The sequence below is a fragment of the Diabrotica virgifera genome, chromosome 6 (assembly GCF_917563875.1).
Source record: "Diabrotica virgifera virgifera chromosome 6, PGI_DIABVI_V3a".
Lineage (NCBI taxonomy): Eukaryota > Metazoa > Arthropoda > Insecta > Coleoptera > Chrysomelidae > Diabrotica > Diabrotica virgifera.
In genome coordinates this window covers 172,476,960-172,504,323 of record NC_065448.1, presented here as the reverse complement: position 1 = coordinate 172,504,323, position 27,364 = coordinate 172,476,960, and the positions used below count along the sequence as shown (strand labels likewise).

The following is a 27,364-nucleotide window of genomic DNA, read 5'->3' as shown; positions in this document are numbered from 1 at the left end:
GTACCGTTGATTCTGTAAAATTTCTTGGTATTTTTTTAGACAGTAACCTTAAATGGTCCCACCATATCGATTTGTTAAGGAAGAAACTATCCTCAGCTTGCTATGCTATACGATCTGTTTCGAATGAACTCAATTTAGCATCTTCTAAAATAACATATTTTTCTTTGTTCAAGTCATATCTTCGTTATGGTCTTCCTTTTTGGGGTTCTGGTACAGCTGCCCAATTCGATGTTATTTTCAAATTACAAAAAAGAGCAATTAGATATCTGTTTGGCATCAGAAGAACAACACATTGCAGAAGTTACTTCAAAGATCACGGAATTTTAACCCTTCCCTCTTTGTATATTTTAGAAACTGTTTGCTTAATTCGTAAATATCTACATGTCTTTCCACCAAGACCTAATCATGACTACTTCACGAGAAATTCTACGTTTGACGTCTATATGCCGACCCCGTCCTCTGAGTTAGTAAAGAAATTTATATTATATTCCGCAAAAAAAAACTTTACAACCATCTCCCTCTACGTTGTTCTGAAGCTATTTTCTAGTGGCATTTTTACAATTTTAACTATTTATAATGGGAAATAAGCCACAATATTATTAAAAAATGATTTTTATTAACGTTTTGACGCCCAAATCGGGTGCCGTTGTCAAAATACAAAATACTACTGAAAAAATAAAAAAATAAAACGTTAATAAAAATCATTTATTAATAATATTGTGGCTTATTTCCCATTATAAATAGTTAAAATCTCCCTCTACAACTTAAATCTGCAACATCTTTCCCCAAATTCCGTAAACTGACAAAAGCCTACCTATCTGAAAGACCATATTATTCAGTAGATTTTCTTAATCAATAACTAAGAAATTACAGTACCCTTTGCACAAGTAGTATTTTTATTATCATTTTTTGTCTATATTTGGCTGTCATATGCAGCAGCTTAACTTTTAAACTTATTAATTACTAGGTAGACTATGAATTTGCAATTTACTTAAATTTTGCACTTGATTATTTCTGTTTAACTTCATTATTATTGTTATTATTGTAAATATATTGACGATTTATGTAATTTTAGTACATTGGATTGTTATTGTTTTGTTTTCTTGACTTTTTATAAGCTTTGTCGATAAAATTGTGCAATTTTTCATGACAATAAAGCACATTTCTATTCTATTCTATTCTATTCTATTCTATTCTATTCTATTCTATTCTATTCTATTCTATTCTATTCTATTCTATTCTATTCTATTCTATTCTATAAAACTGTCTTTACTAATTTATTATTTATGTTTTTAGGCACTAAGTTTAATGTTGAAATTACTTATATTTATTTTTAGACACTAACTTCTAAACAAATGAATGACACTGAATTTATATCTTTTATTTTACAAACTACGATATCTAATTTATTTATTACACCAAAACTAACAATTTACTTACATAATTACAAATTTGACTTATCTACTTTAAATACACATAATACATTTCAAAACCCGATCACAACGTAATAATATTCTCGCGTCGAAAATATTAACTGACTCCGTCTCACACGATCCGTGCTTATAAAGAGTTGTGTACGGTTCTGAACTTTTCCATGCCAACACATTCAAGTAAACAACTTGATCCGTACAGTGCTTGAAGAAATAGAAGGGATCCCGTTATCTCTCGTCTAACGGGCGGTTCAGGGCCGAACTCAGTGAGAAATTCATAACATTGCCCCCTCCTCAAGAGATGGTTCCTCCTGGAACTTGGTCGGAACTCGAACTGGGTGCTGGTATCGGCAACTGGGCCCTCTTTTACAACTTTCAGTTGTATGAAAGTGGCAGACGACGGTCTTTGCTCCGCACCAGTAACTATGCGGATTGCAACAGACTAACACTTGGACCACGGTGTCTTTAAAAATTTCTTCCACCATATTGCGGATATTTCTCCAGTCTAATTGGCGGCATTCTAACTTTCTCATGGCTAACTTTTACGCGCCGAACTCCAACACGTGCTCTCTCAATTGGAATAATGCATCCCATACATCTTGGTAGGTAGGTTGGTCATGGACAGTGTCTTTTGTTACCAGATAGAATAGGTAACGTGATGCATTTTGGAGTTTCAATGCTTTGCCGGGAGCTAGCAGTTGGCATTGAAGTTCTGCAACTCGACCAAACTTCCTTCGAAAGGCGGATGCCAACCCCCGTGCGTCTTTGATACTGGCCGGGATGGTATGGGCCAGTGAATAGTCATCGGGAAGTGCAAGTAGTTCTCGCTTTTCTTCAGTGGTAACACCATATCTCGCTTTACCGGTACCTCCATAGGCCCCCATGAACTCGTCAAACGTGAGATCAGGTATTTCTCGAACTTGATTTACTTCCCCTTCTTCATCTGCGTCGTCGTCTCCCTGGTACGGCGCCAACCGGTTATGGTGGACTATCATCGGCTTTCCCCTAGGAATCTTGCTTATTCGGTAGATAACGTCATTAATTTTCTTGACAATGAGGTACGGGTCTTCCCAGAACTGCTGCAACTTGGGAGAACAACCTGTTCGCTTCTTTGGATTATAAAGCGAGACTTTGTCGTTCTCCTTGAAACATCCCTACTCGGCTTGGGTATCGTATCGTTTCTTCATTCGGTCGCTAGCGTTCTGAAGATGGGAACGGACCAACTCCTGTATATCGTCCATCCTTCTTCGCAATTCATTCACATAATCCTCACCAGCCACATTTTCTCCAGGTCGACATCCAAACTCTAAATCACAGGGTAGACGCATCTCGCCTCCAAATAGGACTTTTGCTGGTGTTTGGCCCGTTGATTCATTAACAGCGGATCCATACCATCTTTGTCAAATACTTGCCGATTGTCTTATTCATACGCTCCACCATTCCATCCGATTGCGGGCGATAGGCCGTGGTTCTTGTCTTCTTCATGCCTAGTTTATCACAGATTCCCTGAAATAGATCGCTCTCAATGTTCCTTTCTTGATCACTATGGATCTCCAGGGCCACTCCAAATCGGCTGATACAGTCTTTAATTAGCACATCTGCAATAGTGGCGGCCTTCTGGTCCGGAATTGTGTAGACCTCAACCCATTTCGTGAAGTGATCCATTACGACCAACATGTATTTGCATCCATTTTCACTTTCTGGAAATTGCCCGTCAATATCCAAAGCTATTATTTCAAACGGACTTCCAACATTGTATTGTCTCATAGGAGCCTTTCTTTTCCGATAGGGTCCGTTACTTGTAGCACAGGTAGTACATTTCTTACACCAGTCCTTTTCTACATTTCTTTACATCGTCGGAACTATTCATCCAATTAAATCGTTCCCGAATTCTGTGAAGGGTTGGTTTTCTTTACACCAAAATGCCCTCCTGATGTCGTGTAGCTGACGAAGTGCTTCGGCTACTCTGCTCTTTGGAATCACCAACTGTGTTTTCCTCGCTGAACCATCATCATTTTCCATTACTCGTTTAAGCAAGCTGTCTTCCAAGATAAATGAGTCCTACTGGGCCCAATACGTCTTAACTGCTGAGCCTAGACTTGATATTTCTTGCCAAGATGGTCGAAGATTTTCTTCTTTCCATTTTCGAATCTTCTGTAAAACTGGATCTTTCTCTTGCTCTTCCTTGATCTTGGTAGGCGTCCACTCGTCGTTGACCACGTTATCCTTAGTACTGCTGTTTCCTTCGACTCTGTTTTGTTGCAATGGGAACACTCTGCTGGGCACAGCCTTCTAGATAGAGAATCGGCGTTCCTGTGGCTAACTCCGGCTCGATGCTTAATCTCGAAATCATATTCTTAAAGTCGTTTAATCCATCTGGCTATCTGATCCTCTGTTCTTAAACTGCATTAACCATTTAAGGGCGGCATGGTCGGTTAGGATTAGAATCTTTCTTCCATAGAGGTATTGATAGAAGCGTTCCACTAATTTTACTACTGCTAGAAGTTCTCTTCTTGTAACGCAGTAATTTCGTTTAGGTTTTGAAAGCACTTTACTAAAATATCCCAGAACTCGTTCCTGTCCTCCTTAAATCTGAGACAGCACTCCTCTAATTCCCATATTACTTGCATCCGTATCTAAGATGAACTATCCTTCTGGCAGTGGATACCCTAGTATTGGCGCTGTAATTAAATGCCTCTTCAAGGTTTCAAAGGCCGTTTGGCAGTCTCCATCCCAGCAATAATCCCTTGCTTCCTTTGTAAGTCGCGTTAATGGCTTAGCGATATCTGCAACCTTCTTAATGAATCTCCGGTAGTAAGTACATAGTCCCAGAAAACTTCTCACTTAATGTTTATCAGCTGGTTCAGGCCATTCCTTAATGGAATCGATTTTTCCTTTATCCACGGCCACTCCTTCTTTGCTGACTATATGACCTAAATAATTGACTTTAGTTTGAAATAGCTGGCATTTCTTGGGGTTAACATTAACTGGCAGCTTTAAATCGATTAAAAACGTCTTCTAAATTCTTCAGGTGGTCTTCAAACGTCTACCTCAAAACGATTATATCGTCTAAATACACCAGGCACGTTTTCCAAGATTACCCTCTCAACACATTTTCCATAAGCCTCTCAAATATCAGGAGCATTACAGAGTCCAAACGGTATAACGTTGAATTCTTATAATCCAGATCCTGAAGTGAAGGCCATCTTCTCCTTGTCCACTGGATCAATTTCTACCTGCCAATGTCCAGACTTCAAGTCCAACGTAGAAAACAACTTGCTTCCAGCCAATGTGTCCAACGTGTCGTCGATCCGAGGCAGAGGATAACTATCTTTCTTGGTAACATTATTCAACAAACGGTAGTCTACACAGAACCTCGCAGTTCCATCTTTCTTCTTGACCAGGACCACCGGAGAGACCCGTGGGCTCGTAGAAGGTTCTATCACCCCGTCTTTCTTCATTTCTTGAACAATCCATTCAGCTTCCTCTCTCTTCGCCTGTGGTAATCGTCGAGCTGTTTGACGAATTAGCCTGGCGGTACCAGTGTCAATTCTATATTTGACGAATGTCGTTCTTCCTGTCTTTCCTCCTTTCAGTACCAATATGTCACGATATTGCCGAAGAAATTCCCTTAATTTCCTTTTCTCCACTTGGTTTAGAGACTGGCCTCCAACTGCAACCATTTGGTCGAACTTGTCGTTGGAATTATCTGATGTTGTCGTCTGGCGGATTATGGACGTCACTGGTACATAAGTTGTTACTATTGTCTCCCTCTTGATGGTCACCGGGTAGTCATTGACATTAATCAATCTCACGGGAATTTCTTTAGCAGAAGTAACCAATTCCTTTCCAGTTATGATTCCTCGGCCAACCTCCTCGTCGTGGTTCCAACGCTCCATCATAACAGGTGTTCCTTCTTCTACAATTCCCTGTAGCCGCGCTACGATGATCGTTTCACTCCTCGCAGGCACAACTGTATCTTCTTTAATGGCTGCTAGCACAGTGATGTCAGCATGTTGATGAAGAAATACCTCCTCGTTGCCAACTTTGATTACTCTGCTCTTAAAATCCAATTGAAATCCATGCAAACTCATTACGTCCATTCCTAATATAACATCTTCTTCGATGTCTGCAACTATGACAGTATGGACGAACTTTTCTGCTTCAATCCCTAAGTGTATCTGGATTTCTTCGTGGATGTTGGCATTTTCACCTGTGGCAGTTCGCAGTCGCAACCGCGTTGGTAAGAGCTTTTTACGACTGTTTATAACTGACGGTCGTATAATGGTCCTGGTCGCTCCGGTATCCACCAACAATGTATACTTTTTACCATTTATTTCTCCATCTACATATACACTATTTTCACGACATTTCAAAGAAGCTATTAGTATAAGAGGGTCTTTGGAAAACTTGGGGGTCGAAGCTGCCCCCCTAAGGCCGACTTGTTCTAGTTTTCCTGCTGGTGAGTTTCTTGATTGCTATTGTACCTAGGGTACTTTCATGAACTCCGTACGTGTCCCATTTCACCACAATTCCAGCACCTTATGGTCTTTGTTTTCTTGGATGCAATGTCTTTCATTATATTAACAAGCTGGTCAAGTTTGTCCTCATCCTGTTCCTCTTTCACAGTCCTAACTTTACTGTATCAACCAGAGGCTTGGGTAGCTGATTCGTATTCGAGGGCGGACAAAACATCGACCAGCGTCTTGTGACGAGCTAATCGCACTGTTCTTTGCATTTCATGATCACGAAGACCATAAATGAATGTTTGAACAGCCAACTTTTCCATCATGTCTTCGGGAACTATCGGCCGTGGCTCCAATTTGTGTTTGGTTTCATTAGCTTCATTATCGCAGTGTTATTTGCATTTCATGATCACGAAGGCCATAAATGAATCAGTTTGAACAGCGAACTTTCCCATCATGTCTTCGGGAACTATCGGCTGTGGCTCCAATTTGTATTTGGTTTCATTATCTTTAATGTCTGTTAAGATGGGTTCCATCCCTTTGTCTACTTTTTCCGTTTCCTCCATTTTCTTTTCCATTTCTTTGATCTTTTCTTCAAAAGTATATTTTAGGGATGATATCTTGTCGTCAAAATCAGAGCTGACTTTAGAGATGCTAGCAGAGATCTCGTTAGTCATCTTGCTTTCAAGGGATGAAATATCACCCGAAACTTTCAAAATCTCACTAGAAACTTTATGTTCTAATGATGTTGTATCCGCCGAAACTTTGTTGTCTAACGATGTAATGTCTCCAGAAACTTTGTTCTCTAACGATGAAATGTCTGTCGAAACTTTCGCAATCTCCCCAGAAACTTGAGAGATTTCACCAAAAACCTTGTTCTCTAACGATGTAATGTCTGTCGATACTTTCGAAATTGACGAGATCATAGCAGCATGCTTGTCTTCAAACAAATAGGTTTCTGGATATTCGTTCTGGATCTGCGTTCTTTAGACGTTCGAGTAGATCAGCCTTTTTCCCAGTAGTGTCCATGTCTCTCTCTTCTTACTCGTTGCGTAGCTCCTTAACGAGCAGATCAGTAATTTTTTCCTTATGCTTTGAAGACATCGTCTCACACTTTATTTATTACGATTTATGATACGACTCGGCCAGCGAGTCTTATTCATTCTTTTAACGTGCCCGAACCATGTCAGCTGTCTCTTTTCAATATCGTCCATTATAGTTTTTTCCACCTTCATACGTTCTCTAATTGTTTCATTTATTTTTAAAGATTCCAAACTGTATTTACGCGAATTTAGGTTAATTTTATTTATTTAAAATATTCCCACTTCTGATCACCACTGTTATAAAACTGTCTTTACTATTTTATTATTTATGTTTTTAGGCACTAAGTTTAATGTTGAATTTACTTATATTTATTTTTAGACACTAACTTCTAAACAAATGAATGACACTGAATTCATATCTTTTATTTTACAAACTACGATACCTAATTTATTTATTACACCAAAACTAACAATTTACTTACATAATTACAAATTTGACTTATCTACTTTAAATACACATAATACATTTCAAAACCCGATCACAACGTAACAATATTCTCGTGTCGAAAATATTAACTGACTCCGTCTCACACGATCCGTGCTTATAAAGAGTTGTGTACGGTTCTGGACTTTTCATGCCAACACATTCAAGTAAACAACTTGATCCGTACGGTTCTCGAAGAAATGGAAGGGATCCCGTTATCTCTCGTCTAACGGGCGGGTCAGGGCCGGACTCAGTGAGAAATTTATAACAGTACACTGCGCGTCAGAGAAAACGGGCACCCCAAAAAATGGGTCACTTTTGATGTCTCGTATCTTCTAAACCTGTTGTCCGATTTAAGTCATTTTTTAAATATGTTATATCCTTGTTTTTTAACAATTGCTGTTCGTGTGTTTTGCTAAACTCGAGAATGGCTGGACCAATTCGGTTAATTTTGATGTTGAATTATTTGTAGAAGTTCAGGGAAGGTTTATACGGTTTTATATAGTAATCACCAAAATGTTTACATTTATATGTATAAAATGCTCCTTTTACAGTGTTTGTTGCCATACTCCTCCGAAACGACTTTACCGATTTTTATGAAATTTGGCAGGTATATTCGCCCGGACTGGGAGTAGGTTGTTATCTATATTTCATACCCGTACGGCATAAGGGCGGTTGCCCCGCTGATATTTTTTTCTTTTTTTCGGACAAACTCTTTTTTTTTAGTTTTATATGATGTGGAACGAAAATATAGATACAACCCTAAATGTTCACTTTTCTATCACTAACCGTTATTTTTTTGATGGCCATTTAAATATTTTACGTCTATATAAACAAAAGAAAGTCGTGTTAGTTACCAACACATAACTGGAGAACGACTGAATAGATTTTTATAAAATTTTCCACGTATATTTGACCGGACTGAGAATAGGTTGTTATTTATTTTTCATATCCCTACGTAATAACGGGGGCTGCCCCCTAATATATTTTTTTATTTTTTTTTTGGCAACATCTTTTTTCTTAATATTGTGTGATGTGGAAGGGAAAGGTAAATACAACCCTAAATTTTCACTTTTTTAATAAAAATCAATTGCTGTTCGTGTGTCTCGCTAAAACTCGAGAATGGCTGGAACGATTTGGCTAATTTTGATGTTGAATTATTTGTAAAATTTCAGGGAAGGTTTATACGGTTTTGTATAGTCATTTTAGTAGCCACCAAAATTTTTACATCTATATGTATAAAATGCTCCTTTTACAGTGTTTGTTGCCATATATATATATATATATATATATATATATATATATATATATATATATATATATATATATATATATATATATATAATGGATTTCTACGGCTGTCGCCGCCTCTCCATACCCAGCTTCCAATTTTTTCTATCGTAACACGTGTCTTCATCTAATTGCCTCGAATCCATTGCGTCCTGAATATTGTCCCTCCAGCTTCTCCGTGGTCGTCCCCTTCTTCTTCCCTCCGGTGGGACCCACTCTAATATTTTTCTCGGCCAGCGAGTCTCATTCATTCTTTTAACGTGCCCGAACCATGTCAGCTGTCTCTTTTCAATATCGTCCATTATAGTTTTTTCCACCTTCATACGTTCTCTAATTGTTTCATTTCTTACATGTTCTAATCTGGAAACCTGACATCTTCTCCTCAAGAAGTCCATTTCTGTACTAAGTAGCTTCTTTTTATTTCTTGCACTTATGTCCCAAAATTCTGCACCGTAGATTGTAGCGCTCTTCATTATACTTTCATATATTCTTTTCTTTGTTTCCTTCCTGATATCTTTGTCCCATAAAATTGAATTGAGGGATCTAGTGATGCTTCTACCTTTATTGATCCTGTGTTGTATTTCATCTTCACTATTTCCTCGTTTGTTAAATATAGCTCCCAAATATTTGCATTGTTTCACACCAACAATATGTCCTTGTTCCAATGGTAGGTTTTCAATGTCTTCGTTTCCCACTATGAAGTATTCTGACTTATCCATATTTATTACTAATCCTGCCTGTTGGTAATGCTCATTTAGCTTCCGTATCATATAGCTTAAGTCATCTTGATCTTGGGCTATTACAACTTGATCGTCCGCAAAGTATAATGTAAATAGGGAGTCATCTCCCACTTTCAGTCCCATCGGTTTTACTGCTTTTGTCCACCTCTGTAAGGATTGGTCAAGGTATATTTTAAAGAGAGTGCTAGATAGACAACATCCTTGTCGGAGGCCTTTTGAAGTATTAAATGCCTCAGTGAAATTTTTGCCGTTTTTGATTCTGGTGTTAGTGGTCTCATACAACATTCTAGTTGCTTGTATGAGTTTTCCATCGATACCGATGTCTTTCATTGAATTCCATAGTTCTATAATGGGGACACTATCATAGGCTTTTTCTAGGTCGATAAGAGCGATGTGGGTTTCCTGATTTCTTTGTATTCTTTTTTCTAGTGCTATTTTTAAAGTGAAGAGATTGTCTACCGTTGAACGTCCCGCACGAAAACCAGCTTGTTCTTCAGCTTGCTTTCCTTGAATTTCTTGTTCTATTTCATTTCTTAATAGCCTGGAGTATAATCTTCCAATGGTGCTGATGACTGCAATTCCCCTATAGTTTTTGGGGTTATTTTTAGGTCCCTTCTTATGTATGGGAGCAATATGTGATGTTAGCCATTCATCTGGTACTTTTTCTCCATTCAGGCATCTTTCTAAAAGATTTTTAAGCATATCCCATAGTTTGGGTGGTCCATATTTTATTAATTCAGGATTAATTCCTCCAGCTCCGGGTGCTTTCCGGGATTTCATATTTTTAATAGCTTCTTCCACTTTGGTTTTATCTAGTTGTATTTCGTGTTCACTCTGTATATCATTCTCTTTTTCTTGTATTTTTGTTATGTATTGTGGTCGTTTTTCTACCAATAATTCCTTAAAATGTTGTTCCCATTCGGCATCAGATATACTCTTAATTGTGTGTCCACCTTTATGTGATGTTCTGACATTCTTTATCATCTTCCATGCTTCTGAACTCCTAGTTCCTCCTAATTGTTGATCTATGTATTCACATTTTTTGATCCAGGTTGCGTTTTTTCTTTTAATCACTTCTCTTTTTACTTCTCTATTTAGGTCCCTGTATTGTTGTTGAATCTCAACGTTTTCCTGATTTTGTAGACGTTGTAGGTGAAGTTGTTTTTTCTTCTCTATTTTCTCTTCGATATCTTTATCCCACCATTCTGGTTTCTTTCCGTTTTCTAAGTTTCCTAGTGCTTCTTGTGCTGCTTGTTTTATGCATGCTTTTATGTGATTATATTCTTCTTGGGTTGTTCTTTGTTCTTGACTTAGTTTCTGTTCAAGTCTGTTACGGTACAGATATTGTGTACTTTCATGTTGTAAGCTATTAATATTATATTTTTCTATTTCTGGATCATATGAATTCCTCTTGTGTTCTTTTTCTTCGGAGTTATTTTGTTTTGGTATAAATGGAACATAAATTTTACCGATTACTAAGCAGTGGTCTGATCCGCAATCAGCCCCTCTAAATTTTGCATTTTGTCTCGAGATTAGATAGTCAATGATTGACTTAAGTCCACGTGTATGTTGGTACCAAGTAAATTTATGGATGTCCTTATGTTCAAAGAATGTGTTGTATATTTTAAGTTCATACTCCTCGCATAGATTGATCAACCTTATCCCATTGTCGTTAATTCTTTCTTCTCCATATTTTCCCACTACATTACTGTGGTCTTGTTTGCCTACTCTGGCATTTAAATCTCCTGCTATAATCAATTCGTGCGTATTCGGAACCTGTTCTATTTGATCTTTTAATATTTCTTCAAAATTGTCTTTTACTGCTATCTGGGCATCGTCATTGGGAGCATATACCCCTAGGATTGTAATCGTTCTTCCTCTAATTGAGAGGGTCAGTTTTATTATTCTTTCGTTTATAGCATCCCATGATTGTATTTGGTTTTTCCATCGTTTGTTAATCATTACTGATATCCCTGCTTTCGCTCTTTCACTTTTTAATACTCCCGTGTAGCAGTGTATATAATTCCTAAGATCTTCACAGGCGTTTCCCTTCTTCTTTGTTTCCGAGAGGATAATCAGGTCCAAGTTTCTTTTTTCTACTTCCATAAGAATTTCTCTTTGTTTATTTCTAATTCCTTGTATATTCCAAAAACCAATATTCAATGTCCATTTTCGTTGCCGTGTTCGTCTTTGATTAAAACTGTCCCGTTTCCGAGGCCAATTTCTGGGTGTTTTAGCTTTTGTTTATTTTTTTACGGGTGAAGGGTTGCTGGCCCTACGACCTAACCCTCCTCCTTTTTCCAGGCTTGGGACCGGCAAAAATGACCGTCAAGCTACTCAATCCACCCAACAATCATTCCAGGCGGAGTTGATTTGTTGCCATACTCCTCCTAAACGGCTTTACCGATTTTTATGAAATTTGGCAGGTATATTCGACCGGACTGGGAGTATGTGTTACCTATATTTCATACCCGTACCTCGTAAGGGGATTTCCCATGACACCATAATTCTCACAATAATGACGTGAAAAATACGAAATTAAGTAGGTTAACAAATTTCATCGAAGAAAAGTGCAACTGTTTAACTTTTGGACTTAAATTGGGCAAAATATGAGTTTTTTAATCTTTCGAAACTTTCCAAAAATATCTCTAAATCGAACTTTTCTGACCAACGGCAAGCAGGAGAAAAGTTCTGAACACACGAAAAGAACGAGCAGCAAATTAAAAATTTTTATTAAATTTTAATTAATTTTGTTTAATTTTATTTAATTTAAGTATGTATCTTATTTATTTTCGTTTATTTTATTTCATTTTTTAATTTTATTATTTTTTGTAATTTATTTATTATTTTTATATAAGTTTATTCAGTTTTATTTGTTTTTACTTACTTTTATTCAATTTAATGAAATTTTATTTAGTTTTATTTCATTTTATTTAATGATATTTAATTTTAATTTAATTTTATTTTGATTAATCAACACCTATATAGTTGGACAACCCCGAACTCAATAATAAATACAGGGTTGTTTTGAATGTAAATAAAATAAAGCTGTTATATTCATTATAAGATAAACAAATTTAAGATTGTGACTGTTGCACTACAAACTTTATTTTGTTACTTCGAACTAAACTTTATTACTTCAAAAATCATGTGTAATTCATTAAAAATAATAATAAAAACTCATTCACATCGAGCATTTTTTGTTTATTAATTAAGCAATTCCTTTTGTGTATTTTAAGTTTATTGTTTACAAAAGTTTGTTTTATCTATTGAGGCAGTACGAAGTATGCCGAAGTCAGCTAGTGTATAATACATATTTACGTATACACATACATATGTATTATACCTACTATTCGCGGTGTGAAAGTACTTGGAAGGGATACGCGAAACGATCGTGCGCGAATAGCGGAGAAATATTGCAACTTTCTTAAATAATTCATATTGTCAACTGAAATTGTCAAATTGACGTACATTTCATACCTATTGTCATTTAAGAAGAAAAATTATATATTGCTTCACAATATTGATATGATATGCAATTATTATATAAAGGTAAATTTAATTAATTTTATTTTACTTGCAATACTGCATTTTAATAACAAATTTTATTTACTACATACAATTGTTTACCTTTGAATAACACAACCTAAATCTTAATTTTTCTTCTTATTATTTTTTTTGGACTATGGCCTTGACAATTATCCAGTAACCAGGACCATATGATTGGCCAATATAATTAAAAGTGCGAATAAAAGTTCAGAGCGTAGAAATAGGTGTCGCTTTTCCGAACTTGCACGGTCCCAATAAAAAGATAACAGGAAAAATAAATCTTTCATTATGAGTCTCTCTTTCGTCATACAGAGTTTCCGTTAAGTGATTTACGATAACGCTATTTTGATAAAACCTCAAAAATTCAACTTGTGTAATAGAAAATCATAGCACGGATAATCCGCAGCACGGATAACCCGCACCCGGATAATCGGTGTTCTACTGTACTATCAAAAACAATCATTTTTATACATAGGCGCGAAATGTTGCCAAGTCAGTGACGTTCGATTTCTTGTTATAAAAAATCGATTTTTAGTAGTTCCAATGTGACACAAAATCTAGGCACGGGATAAAAAAAAGTTTATTTAAAGAAAGTGTATTTTTTTGTCTTTCTTAATGGCAGTACAGGCTCCTTTTTTCAATATTTTATTTAGTTATAGAGTAATTTTCACATACTAACATATTTCTGAAATTGGGCTCTGTACCGCCATTCTTTATTATATTACGAATATCTGTGCCAAATATCTCGACAAAATATTCAAAATTAGGACCGCAATCTTGGAACGCGTTTGTTGCTACCTGTTGATCGTTATATCGAAATATTAACACTTTAAATTTTCTTGTATTTTCTTGTAGTTTTTTTTTTAATTGGGGCACCATACGTTGTAAATCATCTTTACTTTGAGAGATTATTATTGCATCGTCTGCATAGCAGATTATTTTAAGTTGTTTCTTTCCCATCTGGTATCCTTTTTTAGTTCTTACTGTTCTTTATTATTTCATACATGATCAGGTTGAAAAATAGATAACTTAGGGAAACCCCTCATCATTCAGCCTATACTTGTCCACTGCTAAACGTAGACCTCCCGTAGTTAACCCCACAAATCAAGGGCGGATCCAGGACCGATTTTCGGGAGGGGCCACGAACTATTTTGGGGAGGGATACCGGGCGGTAATTTTTAAAAATTAGGGTTACAATGATGAGTTTAAAGGCACTTTTCACACACTTTTGAGTGCCATAAAGACATTCAAAATTTATCGTTACCAAAGTATGTATTAATAAAGTCAGTACCGATTCCTACACATTTCTTCGGATCCAAGTGCAGTTCTTTCAACAAGTTTAATACTTATTTTTCCCAATGCTTCTCCTACCAGGCCAATTATTTTTGTTCTCATAAGCGTCAATCAACTTGACAAAGTCTTCGCGAATGTTGTTATTGTGTATGTATCTCAAATTTAAAGAAAGCTGTTCCACGTGGATTACGTCGGTACTAGTTTCTTTAAATATGACAGAGTAATAATTTGCACTTTGAGCCTGATTCATTATTTGTTCAATTATTTCTTCATTACACCATGTTATCAATAATTAATTTTGACTGGTGCTATTAATTTATGTTGCTCAGGAAGATGCTGTAAATAGGTGTTGTTTAAGTCTTATCTTTTGATGCGACTTTAAACCTGAACAATTCCCCTCACTACTAATTCCAGCACCTTCGTCCAGAAGCAGAAGGCCATCATCACGATGGCCTCTTAGAGGAATATTTTGTCAACCTAAAGAACACTATAGACTCTACTATTTGTCGTCCTTTCTCTATTTTCCTATATATCTGTTTAGACCTCTGAGAGTCTATCTGGTTACTGACTGACTTTTGCGGGTTGCGATAACTTTGTAGAAAATCTAGCCCAACCTGAACGCACTCCTTGTGATATGAGGTTTTTTCATGGGTGTGTATGGTGATAGATGCTAAAGGTTTCGTGACAAGGCTTTGGTCTGTAATCTCTTTATTCTGACCATATTTCTCATTAGAAAAATAAAACGCAGTGCTTGCAGAACAATCCCTTCTGCATGTGCGAAATACCAACCAATTCCTTTGTTCCAAGTGCTGGTGAACCAAGTAACGCTTCATTTCGTTTTTATTCTTTGTGTGTACAGAATATGGAAATTGATACAATTTTGATGGCTGTCAAGGTCAAGGTCGTTCTAACATTTTGATTGACAAAACATTCTATGTCATTATTGAAGTTTCCGTTACTGCTTGAGTTAAATTTTAGTCCAGAAGACATATTATGTACTTAGCCCCTGTTTTGTACATATACATATGTTTGAAACTAAAAACATTTGAACTGCAAATATTTAAAGTTATATATTTTTTTTTATTCTCGGAGGGAGCCATGGCCCCCATGGCCCCCTCGAACCAATTCCAATTGTCACAAATTCCTGTCCTAAGCTGCTTGCATCCAATTTTGGTATATCCGCTTCAGGTCATCCCCTAGTCTTATTTCATTGCCAGCTTCAATTGGGTAAGTTTGTTCTTCTTCTACTGCATAATATTAAGAAAAACATTAAGGCTATGGGTACATAATTCGCAAATATTTTACGTGTATCCCTACTTTATCTGTCTTTACACGGCAAATTACGTGTAGTAAAATTCACACTGGTATGGATATGTAAACATTACTAGAATGTCATTCTACTTGAAAATGTCATCATTAATTTAAAGAGATGGCTTTTGAATGTTCTTGGATAACTGTTATTTTTATAATTGCAAATTATTAATTCAGTTAATAAATGTGATAATTTTTTCACTAACTATGTATTCAGTGATTGTAATAATTTATTTGAACAACAAAAACTAATACTCAATCGAGAAAAGAGGAAAAGTGATTTTTTTAATAATATATTGTTATGGAACGCTTACAATTTTGAACATCTTTAACAACAAAATACTTGGATCACAGAATATATTATCCTGATGTATTCTCTGCTTGGATCTTCCACAAATAATACACAATAAATAACTTTTTATTCAGTTCACGTATTAAATCAATTATTTATCAAATACACTATATATCAATAATATTTAATCAATATTTCAAAAATATTTCCGATGCAATGTCAAATATTTAAAATTCTCACTGATTGTCAGTGTCTGACTGACAATATATGCTGACAATATAATATTCGGCTGAGTGCGTTGTAAGACAAAGATAGATTTGGAAAATATTGCCACGGCATTGTGTTCATTTTTTTCAAATCCTGAAAAAACCAATAAATATTTTTGAGAAATTTAAACGCAGAATGAAAGACTAAATTATTACCGAAAGCCGAAAGTCCCTTAGAATAAATAAAAAGTTTATTTTGAATGAGATATTTGAAATTAAAAATCACACTACATTTTCTCTTAGTTTTTCACCCCTGTAACTTATTAAAATAAACATTATAGAAGTTCTCAGGGACCTTCGGCCCTCGCTAATAACGTAATCTTTCATTCTGCGTTTAAATTTTTTAAAAATACGTATTAGTTTTCTTAGGATTCGAAAAAAAATGAATCCCCATTTGAATAGCATTGCAGCCGAAAATACGTACTGATCCACTTAAGAGATCCACAAAAGAGTGAAAACAGCAGAATGGTGATCTGGTGATAAGGTACTAGTCACAACAGTAAAATAGTTATCTGCTGCCTAAAAAAAAGATACAGTGGTAAGTGAAAAACTTCCATAGAGGTACTAATGCACCAACGAACTGAGGAAGAATAAAATGAAATCAACTTATTTTAAGTTTATTTTTTTACTACCCGGTTGTATAACAATTATTTCATATATTGTGTTTATCAACAGGACATAGAAAGTTTTTTTGAAGGGAAAACTTCTTTAGGGACGTTGAGCGATTTTTGGATAGGGGAAAAACATTGAATTCGCGACCGTCATCGCGACCGTCATTTCAACCGTCATCGCTTATGCTATATATTATTTGTATGTATATATGTATAATTAATTATGCTACATATTGTATAAAAGTATTTAAATTTAAAATAAATGTAAAACCTATTTTTGGATGGGGAAAAAGGATTAATTTCGCGACCGTCATCGCGACCGTCATCTCTTCGACGAAATAAATTTTGTACGTATATTATTTATTGAAGTGAAAACTTCTTTAGGGACGTTGTGCACTTTTTGGATGGAAAAATGTATTAAATTGGCGACCGTCATCGCTTCGAAGAAATAAATTTTTGAAGTGAAAACTTCTTGAGGGACGTCGTGCACTTTTTGGATGGGGAAAATATTAAATTAGCGACCGTCATCGCTTCGACGAAATAAATTTTTGAAGTGAAAATTTCTTTAGGGGCGTTGTGCACTTTTTAGATGGGAAAAAAAGAATTGAATTAGCGACTGTCATCGCGACCGTCATCGATTCGGCAAAATCAATTTTTGGAGTGAAAACTTATTTTGGGGACGTTGTGCACTTTTTAGACGGGGAAAAAGTATTAAATTAGCGACAGTCATCGCTTCGGCGAAATACATTTTTAAAGTGAAAACTTCTTTAGGGACGTTGTGCACTTTTTGGATAGGGAAAAAGTATTGAATTAGCGACTGTCATCGCGACCGTCATCGATTCGGCGAAATCAATTTTTGTAGTAAAAACTTCTTTTGGGGACGTTGTGCACTTTTTAGACGGGGAAAAAGTATTGAATTAGCGACCGTCATTACTTCGACGAAATAAATTTTTAAACTGAAAACTTCTTTATGGACGTTGTGCACTTTTTGAATGGGAAAAAGTATTAAATTAGGGACCGTCATCGCGACCGTCATCACTTCGATTAAATTGATTTTTAAAATGAAAACTTCTTGAGGGACGTTGTGCACTTTTTGGATGGGGAACAATTATTAAATAAGCGACCGTCATCGCTTCGACGAAATAAATATTTGAAGGGAAAACTTCTTGAAGGACGTTGTGCACTTTGTGGATGGGGAAAACGTATTAAGTTAGCGATTGTCATCGCTTCGACGAAATAAATTTTTGAATTGAAAATTTGTTTAGGGACGTTGTGCACTTTTTGGATGGGAAAAAGTATTAAATTAGCTACCGTCATCGCAACCATAATCGCTTCGACGAAATAAATATTTGAAGTAAAAACTTCTTGAGGGACGTTGTGTAGTTTTTTAATGGGGAAAAAGTATTAAATTAGCGACCGTCATCGCTTCGACGAAATAAATTTTGTACTTATATAAATTACGTGTATGTATACATAAATAGCATAGGGCTAAGGGTATACGCATCGCATATATAATATAGGTATAGCACTTCTTTTTGGATGGAGAAAAAGCATTGAGCTCGTCATCTGCTTACTATAAGAAGTTTTCACTTCTGTCGGCACTCCCACCAGTGCCTTCAATTTTTTTTTATAAATTCTTAGCTTTTAAGGATACTTTTTTTTAGAAACAAACTGCAGTGAATCAACATTTGGAGAGAACTGTATTCCATGTGGTATATTTGGTGAACCGTACTGTAAATCATTTAACTATTGTGAATTGAGGACCCTGAAATGCTTCTGTACTGCAGGTTACCAGAATGATAACTGTGAAGGTAAGGTGGTATAAAATAATAAATATTAATACTTGCTTCATACTAAAATTGGGATGTAAGTTTTGCTTCTTGAAATAAAACATTTTTCAGTTTGGTTTAAGAATCCCATATTTCTTTTTTTGTTTGAAAGTTTTATATAGAGCATTTAGCGTTAGAGAAAAAGACCATACGGAATCATTAAATTTGTATGCTATTCGTCAACCTACGGAAAGCTTACGATAGCGTTAATCTGAAGAAACTGTGAAAATCAATGGAAAGTACGAATGTGGCGACACGTTTCAATTATTATTTTGCTATTTTTTTAAATTACCGCTTTTAAATATTAACTTTCCTTTCTAAACGAAATAATATGGGTCATTTAAAATGCACATGTGTTTTGGCTCCTAAATTACAAAACCAGAATGTATAAAATTAATAGCTTTTTCATGGGAAACACAAATTTCATAATAGATTACTGTACCAGATTAGCCACCCTTTTTATGTCAACTTCTTAAAAACCACAAAAATGTTTTCAGTTTTTAAAACGCAGATCTAATAAATTGTCGCCTATCTGGCCATATGGTAGAACACCAGACAGATTAGTGTTTGTCGTCTAGTTTCGGTGGATATACAGCCCCCAGTCAGTTCACACAACCCAGCAGGCGTCGGTCGGTCATAAAACCCTCGATGGGCAAAACAACAACAAACCCTTACGAGATATAAGCAAAACACGTTTTTTTACCAATAATAAAGAAGTATATTATTGACATTTGTTTGCGTTTTATTCTAATTTTATTAAAGTGTTTCCGTCAACAGCAACGGAACATTGGTGACCCCGTGAATAAATAAAACGACGCGAACTTTTAAAAATAGTGTTAGTAATATACTTTTACCGGTTAAAACAGTGAATAGTGAAAATGACGGACGGTGCCAATAACAGTGCTTCTGGAGTTGATCGGATTTCAGTTAAAATCCCACCGTTCTGGGCCAACGATCCCGAAATTAGGTTCTTGCAAGTAGAAAACTAATTTACACTTGCAAACATTACAAGTGATCCAAAAAAATTCAACTATATAGTTGCTAATCTCGAAACAGCTTACATATCAGAAGTTAGGGACGTCATTGTGTCACCACCAGCTACAGAGTGGTATGTAAAATTAAAATCAGAATTAATTAAGAGACCTAGTGCATCTCAACAACAAAAAATTAAAAGACTACTTGAGCATAAAGAATTGGGCGTCAGAAAACCTTCCCAATTGTTACGACATTTAGAGTCTTTAGCAGGCACAGCGGTACCAGACAATATTATAATATCTTTGTGGTTTGGTAGACTGCCATAGACCGTATCCTAGAGACAGAAGCTACAACAGGGAACGTAATAGTGACATATATTGGTATCACTACCGTTTTGGTGACAGGGCGCAAAAGTGTACACCTCCATGCAAGCATCAGGAAAACATTGCGGGCAGTCGGTAAGTACGGCATCCGATCCATGCCCAGAGTCTCGCCGCCTTTTCGTAACAGACTATGCAACCAAAAAACAATTTTTAATCGATATTGGTGCCGATTTGTGCGTTTTTCGACGAAAATATGTACGGGGTGCGCGCGAAAAGACTACATACGAACTATACGCGGCCAATGACACTAAGATCGCGACATACGGTTATGTGAACTTGACTTTAAATATCGGATTAAGGCGTGATTTTACGTCGCGATTCGTAGTGGCGGACATTTCAAAGCCTATCAGAGCTGATTTTCTTTCTCATTTCGCTGTCCTAGTGGACATTGCTAACCAGTGCTTATTAGACAGTACGACAACCCTTTGAACAAAGGGACTCGTTAAAGATTGTTTCGATAGCAGCGTAAACACTATCGCGGAAGTGTCGCGTTACCATGAACTTTTAATACGATTTCCGGAAATCACGCGAGCCGCCAATATCGTGAAAGACATTCAGCATCAAACTAAGCACCACATCGATACAACACCAGGTCCACCCGTTTTTTTCTAAGCCGCGACGATTAGCACCTGACAAATTGCAATGGGCTAAAAAAGAGTTCGAAAATCTTCTACGACTAGGCATCATAAGACCATCAAAAAGTAACTGGTCTACTCCACTACTTACATATGATCCCGAAGAAAGGTGAGAAATGGAGATTGTCGACGTCTAAACCAAAGGACAGTTCCAGATCGATATTCAATTCCGCACATCGAAGATTTCGGTCAGTCGCTAGCTAGTAAGACAATCTTCTCTACAATAGATTTAATTAAAGCATACAACCAGATGCCAGTAGCCACCGAAGACATACCAAAGACCTCCGTTACCACACAATTTGGGCTGTACGAATATTTATATATGCCTTTTGGTTTACGAAACGCAGGATGCGTTTCATAGATGAGATTTTACGTGGTCTAGATTTCGCCTACGCCTACATCGATGACAGTCTCATTGCGTCAGAATCCGAACAGCAGCATATGTCGCATTTAGAAGAAATTTTCAAAAGGCTTAAGCAGTTTGGCGTTGTTATAAACCCAGCAACGTGTCAATTCGGCAAAAACGAGATTAGCTTTTTAGGATATACAGTATCAGATGAAGGACTCAAACCTCCCCAAGAAAAAGTAGCAGCTGTACAAAATCTCACTCATCCAAAAACAGTGAAAGACCTACGCAGATTTTTATTTATGTTAAACTTCTACTGAAGGTTAAGAGAGAAAACATCGTGAAGGTAAGGAGAGAGGTTAAGAAAGAAAACATCGTTACAAATAAAGAAAATACGGTTTTATGAACAAAACGTAAGTTTATACTGTGGCATATCAACATCTACAGCCAGACCATTTGTACCGAAACCACTCCGTATGGCAATTTCTCGCACCATTCATAACCTAGCACATCACGGAATCAACAGTTCTGTGAAGATGATCACACAGCGATATGTTTGGCCTTCCATTAAATAAGATGTGAGGAAATGGACTCGAGCGTGTCTACAGTGCCAAAAATCAAAAATATCGCGCCACATTGTTTCACCTACTGGAAGTTTTCTACCACCTTCCAGACGATTCGAACACGTCCACATAGACATTATAGTAATGCCGATTTCAGAAGGAAACAGATAGTGTCTAACATGTGTCGATCGTTTCACACGTTGGCCAGAAGTTTTTACAGTGCCTAATCAAGAAGCAGACACAGTAGCTAGAACATTTTTTTTCTGGTTGGATAGCATGTTTTCTTCTCATCTCTCTCATATCTTCAAATCAATCTGCAAATTAACTCGAACAACCCATTTAAGGACAACCGCCTATCATCCTCAAGCAAATGGTATAGTAGAAAGGTTTCATCGACAGTTAAAAGCAGCAATTCGATACCATGAGAATATCCGATGGACCGAAAGCCTACCTTCAGTGTTACTGGGCATACAAGCAGCGTGCAGAGAAGATTTAGGTACTTCATTCGCCAAACTCGTTTATGGAGAACCATTCTGTTTGTCAAATGAACTATTTTTTTCGTCGCAAAGAAACACCGACAACAGTGCTCACATTTATTTAAACACTTCGAAACCATTTCAAAAATCTCCGTCATAAGCAACCGTCGCAACATGGGTCCAAAATCACCTTTATATTCAAAGACATGAAGACCACCTATCACCTTTTCGTCCGCCGTGGTACAACCAAAAGCATCTTAGGAAACCCATATCACGGTCCTTTTCCAGTTATTAAGCGAGGAAACAAGACTTTTGTCGTCCGTGTAAATGGAAAAGAAGTAACAATTTCCATAGACAGATTGAAACCTACGTACGAGCTTTACGAAAATATCCATCACGAGCCAGGGAAAATGACAGTGTCCAGTAAAATGAACACAGACAATGACAACAGCAGACCGAAGAGAAAAACAAGATTCACTGGAAGATACCAAGCAAGTGTCGATTAAAACATTTTTTAGTGAATTCAGTGATTTTTTTCCTAGTATAAACATTGCGTTGTGTTTTCTTTTATTTTAAATTTTAATTATATGTATATATGTATTATCTACCGTCTTATATTCTCAAAAGGGAGTGTTGTGGCTACACGTTTCAATTATTATTTTATTATTTTTTTTAATTGCTAATTTTAAATATTAACTTTCCTTTATACACGAAATTATATGGGTCATTTAAAATTCACATGTGTTTTCGCTCCTAAATTACAAAACCAGAATGTATAAAATTAATGACTTTTTCATGGGAAACACAAATTCCATAATATATTACGGAAATAGACTAGCCACCCTCTTCATGTCAACTTCTTAAAAACCACAGAAATGTTTTCAGTTTTTAAAACGTCAGATCTAATAAATGGGCCATATGCTAGAACACCAGACATATTAGTGTTTGTGGTCTAGTTTCAGTCGATATACAGCCCTCAGTCGGTTCACACAACCCAGCAGGAGTCGGTCGATCATAAAACCCTCGCTGGGCAAAACAACAACAAACTCTTTCGAGATATAAGCAAAACACTTTTTTTACCAAAAGTAAATAAACATATTATTGACAGTTGTTTGCGTTTTATTCTAATTTTATTTAAGTGTTTCCGTCAACACCAATGGAACACGAATATTATAAGAATTAATAAAAGCCGTCATAATACTATGCTACATTCCATGTCAAATCACTCAGACAGAAACTTTTGGCTATCCGATTTGTCTGAAACATGTTGTATAGCTTCTGTTTACCGTAAAAAATTTAACCCGGCACTGGTCGCTATATGAGATTTTCTCTCATGGTTTCAGAAAATTGCGCACAACTATTTTTCTGGGAAAGTGGACTCGTCCACTCAGATAGTGACTCAGTTGACTTAGTATCACCAGATTGCTGAGTCAGTGCGCTTTATGTGAGATATTCTCTCATCGCGCGACCACCCACGCCACCAACTGTGTATAAAAATTAATTTTATTTTGGCACTTACAACCTGAAATAATTTTATAATATAAGAAAAGGCGCCGTGGATGTGGCCGATGAAACCCTATTCCATTTCACGGGTTAGTTGTAGATGGCCACTTACCATATATTTTTCAATATTAAATTTTGGCGGCATTACCAGTCACATTATATACACTGTGTCCGTAAAGTATGGAACAAATTCTTTTTTAGCTAAACAGACCATTTTAAGAAATAATCCTTAAACACATTGATTTTTGATTTTAGTTTACCGTATTTTAAAATAATATTTTAATATACAGGGTGAATTACTTTTGAGTAATGACGTCACCGTCATTTTTTTTAAATGGAACACCCCCATTTTGTCTCAATTTTCGGATTACTCTAGCTGAGCTGATTCCAAAAATGTATCACTTGTTGATTCAAATTGGTACAGGGTGGACAAAAATACAATAGTTTTGTGTGTGCTCATAAAATAAGGCGTTAGTAAAATTAACAATATCAGGTCACCAGATTTCAATCCTTTGGATTATTTTATGTGGGGCCATCTGAAGAATGTTGTGTATCAAACGAAACCAGCAAATATTAAAGAATTAAAACAGAGAATTCTGACAGCAATAAACAATATTTCTCAAGACACAACAAACAAGGTTCAACAAGAATTTGTACAACGTTTGGGTTGCTGTCAAATACAGCAAGGGCTGCAGTTCGAACATTTATAAAGTCATGTATTTCATCATATTCTGTCCGCTAGACAATAAGTATTTTTGATAATATTGTTAATTTAACTAACGCGTTACTTTATGAACACACACAAAACTATTGTATTTTTGTCCACCCTGTACCAATTTGAATCAACATGTGATACAATTTTTGGAATCAGCTCAGCTAGAGTGATCCGAAAATTGAAACAAAATGGGGGTGTTCCATTTAAAAAAAATGACGGTGACGTCATTACTCGAAAGTAATTCACCCTGTATATTAGAATAATATTTTAAAATACGGCAAATTTTTTTTTATATGGCCTTGGCATAGCCAATTAGCCAGAATACGGCAAATTAAAATCAAAAACCGACGTGTTTCAGGATTATTTCTTAAAATGCTCTGTTTAGCTAAAAAATAATTTGTTCCATACTTTACGGACAAAGTGTATAAAGATAATAATAATAATGCAGAAGAACGTCGTGTCCTTTTAAAGGAACTGGCTTTATCGTTAATAAAACCTCATCTTATAAATCGTTGGACAATTTGAAACTTAACTTTAAGCCTTCTGAATTATATTGCAAGAAATGCCAAAATAACATTACCGAACTCATCACGACCTGAACCATCGGATATTCAGTTTTGTTTATTTTGCCCTTGTTGCAAAAATAGAAAAGTAAAAAAAATGTAATTCTTGTCATCAACCAATTTGTCCAGAGCGTTCTTGTTATACTTGTGTTAAGTGCGGTGCCGTAAATTATAAAGATACGGAGATTGATTAATATTGGTTTAATCCCGATCATTTTTTTGCATTTTATTATATTATTATCTATATTATGTTATATTATCAGCTAAGAAAAAAAGTTTAAAAGCTGTTTTAAAAATTTTATTTTGTAAAAAAAGGCAAAAGTTGGATATGTGAAAGAAAATCTCACGCGCGACCACTCGCGTACTAGCCTACCTAGCGACCAATGCTGGGTTAAGCTCAAAAAGTCTTCCTTTTTTCTCAAAATACCATTTTAAACGATTTTACAGTGGTTTGGTATTTATTTAAACTTTGCATTTCTTATCGTAAATATCAATGGAAAAAATAATGTTTTAATAGTAAATGTAATTATAAGCCATAATAACAAGTTATTTTTATTCAGAACATATTTTTGATCAAATTTTTAGTGTAGAAAACGTTAAAATACCGTTTTTTTTACATTTTCCTCCATTCCCAAAATACATGGCCTTTGATTTGGCTGAAAATTTGCCAAAAGATCACCAAAATATAGTACTAATACTCCGGTCAACTTATACATCCGAGGGTACAAGTTAAAAATTGGCAGGATTGTTCAAAATACCATCATAAATGAAATCTAAACAGTCCTCATAAATCCGACCCGAGTTAAAAAATTTACGCGTGGTCAAAGGTCACCAAATATAGTTTTTAGCGATTTTCAGCGAAACGGTAAGTTGTATCATAAAATTAGTTCTAACAAAAAATGTAGATTAGATAATTATCTATAAAAAATGTCTTATTACTTTTTTTCCTAAGAGCCACCGTTTTTGAGATACAACGATTCAAAAACTTGTAATCGTCATAATTTGCGCACACGTTTCCGCACCACCTTTTCGCGTTTTTTAACGTGGTTTCTCCAGTAGGCCTATTCCACGGATCTGTTATGATTCTGTTTAATTTGAAGCTATTGAATAATTGATATTCATCATCATCATCATCAGACCATACTCGTCCACTGCTGAACATAGGCCTCCTCGAAAAACTTCCATTCAGATCTATCCTGCACTGCTGCAATCCAGTTGGTACAAATCCTCTTTATGTCGTCAGTCCATCTTGTGGGTGGTCTTCCCGGGTTTCGTCTTTTCGCTCTCGGTCTCCATTCCAAGATTTTTTTGGTCCACCTATCATCTCTCATTCTAGCGACGTATCCTGCCCAGTTCCATTTAATTTTGGCTATGTGTTTTATTATGTTTTCTACACCTCTTCTTCTATTAATTTCTTCGTTTCTTACCCTATCTCTTAACGTTATGCCCAACAATGATCTTTCCATTCTACGTTGCGTCAATTGTAGTTTTCGTGCAGATGTCCTTGTTAGGGTAAGTGTCTCTGCGTCATATGTAAGAACAGGCAGGACACATTGATTAAAGGCTCTTCTTTTTAAGCTGATAGGTATATCACCTTTAAAAATATCACGTAGTCTTCCATATGCTGTCCATCCCAGAGTTATTCTTCTTAGCAGCTCAGCAGTTTGATTGTCTCTGCTAATTTTTACCGTATGTCCAAGGTATATGTAGCTGTCAACAACTTCAATTTCGACGTCTTCTACCTTTAAAGGATGGCTCGGAACTAAATTTGTCATCATTTTGGTCTTTTGGTAATTAATATTTAGACCTACTTTACGTGCTGCATCGCGGAGTTCATTCAACATATCATTGGCAGTTTTTAGGTCATCTGAAATCAGAACAATATCATCTGCGAATCGTAGATGACTGTGCATCTCACCATCGATATTTATTCCTTTATTTTCCCATTCCAGTGATTTCAAAGCATGTTCAAGTACAGTAATGAATAACTGAAGTACAGGCTACATAGTATCTCCCTGTCGAATACCTCTCCTGATATATATCTTATTGGTAGGACCGTGCAGATTTATAGTTGTTGTAGCATTTCTGTATATATTTTCTATAATATTGGTGTACCTATGATATCATAGGTACACCAATTGATATTGGCAAGGGATAAAAATGATAAAAGTTTTAAAAAGCGGTATAAATTAAAAAAAAAGGGAAATTTATCCAACTGCTTCATAATTTTCTAATACTTCTGCTTTCTCTTCTCCTTGTTCTTCTTCTTCTTCTTTTTCACCTTCTAGTTCTTCTTGTTCTTCTTCTTCTTGTTCATCCTGAGTGCAAGTAAATTGCCAAAATAAGGACACATCGCATGGCTCCTCGATAGAATCAAATGAATCCTCAATTGTTGGTGATTCAACATTGGAGCACGACCGGTTTTGACAATTAGTGCATCTTCTTCTTCTTCATGTGCTCTAAGAAGGTAGCCAACCATCACGGCCATTCGCACTTTCGATACCGCTGCTCTAAAGAGATCAGCAGAAGTGCAATTAAACCAAGCTCTCAAATTGTTTAACCAGGAGATGCGTCTTCTTCCGCGAATCCTTCTATCCTGTA

The 27,364-nt window shown here is 36.0% G+C and overlaps 1 protein-coding gene across 2 annotated transcripts in view; it reads left to right on the top strand.

The window, feature by feature from the left end:
* The window catches only part of LOC114335080 (tyrosine-protein phosphatase 69D-like), a 729,328-nt gene that overhangs the window by 274,958 nt on the left and 427,006 nt on the right, over positions 1-27,364 (top strand). For both annotated transcript variants that reach the window (XM_050654333.1, XM_050654334.1), the window contains one exon: positions 18,440-18,586. In XM_050654333.1, coding sequence (XP_050510290.1) covers positions 18,440-18,586 — 147 coding nt within the window. The remainder of the gene's footprint in view (positions 1-18,439; positions 18,587-27,364) is intronic.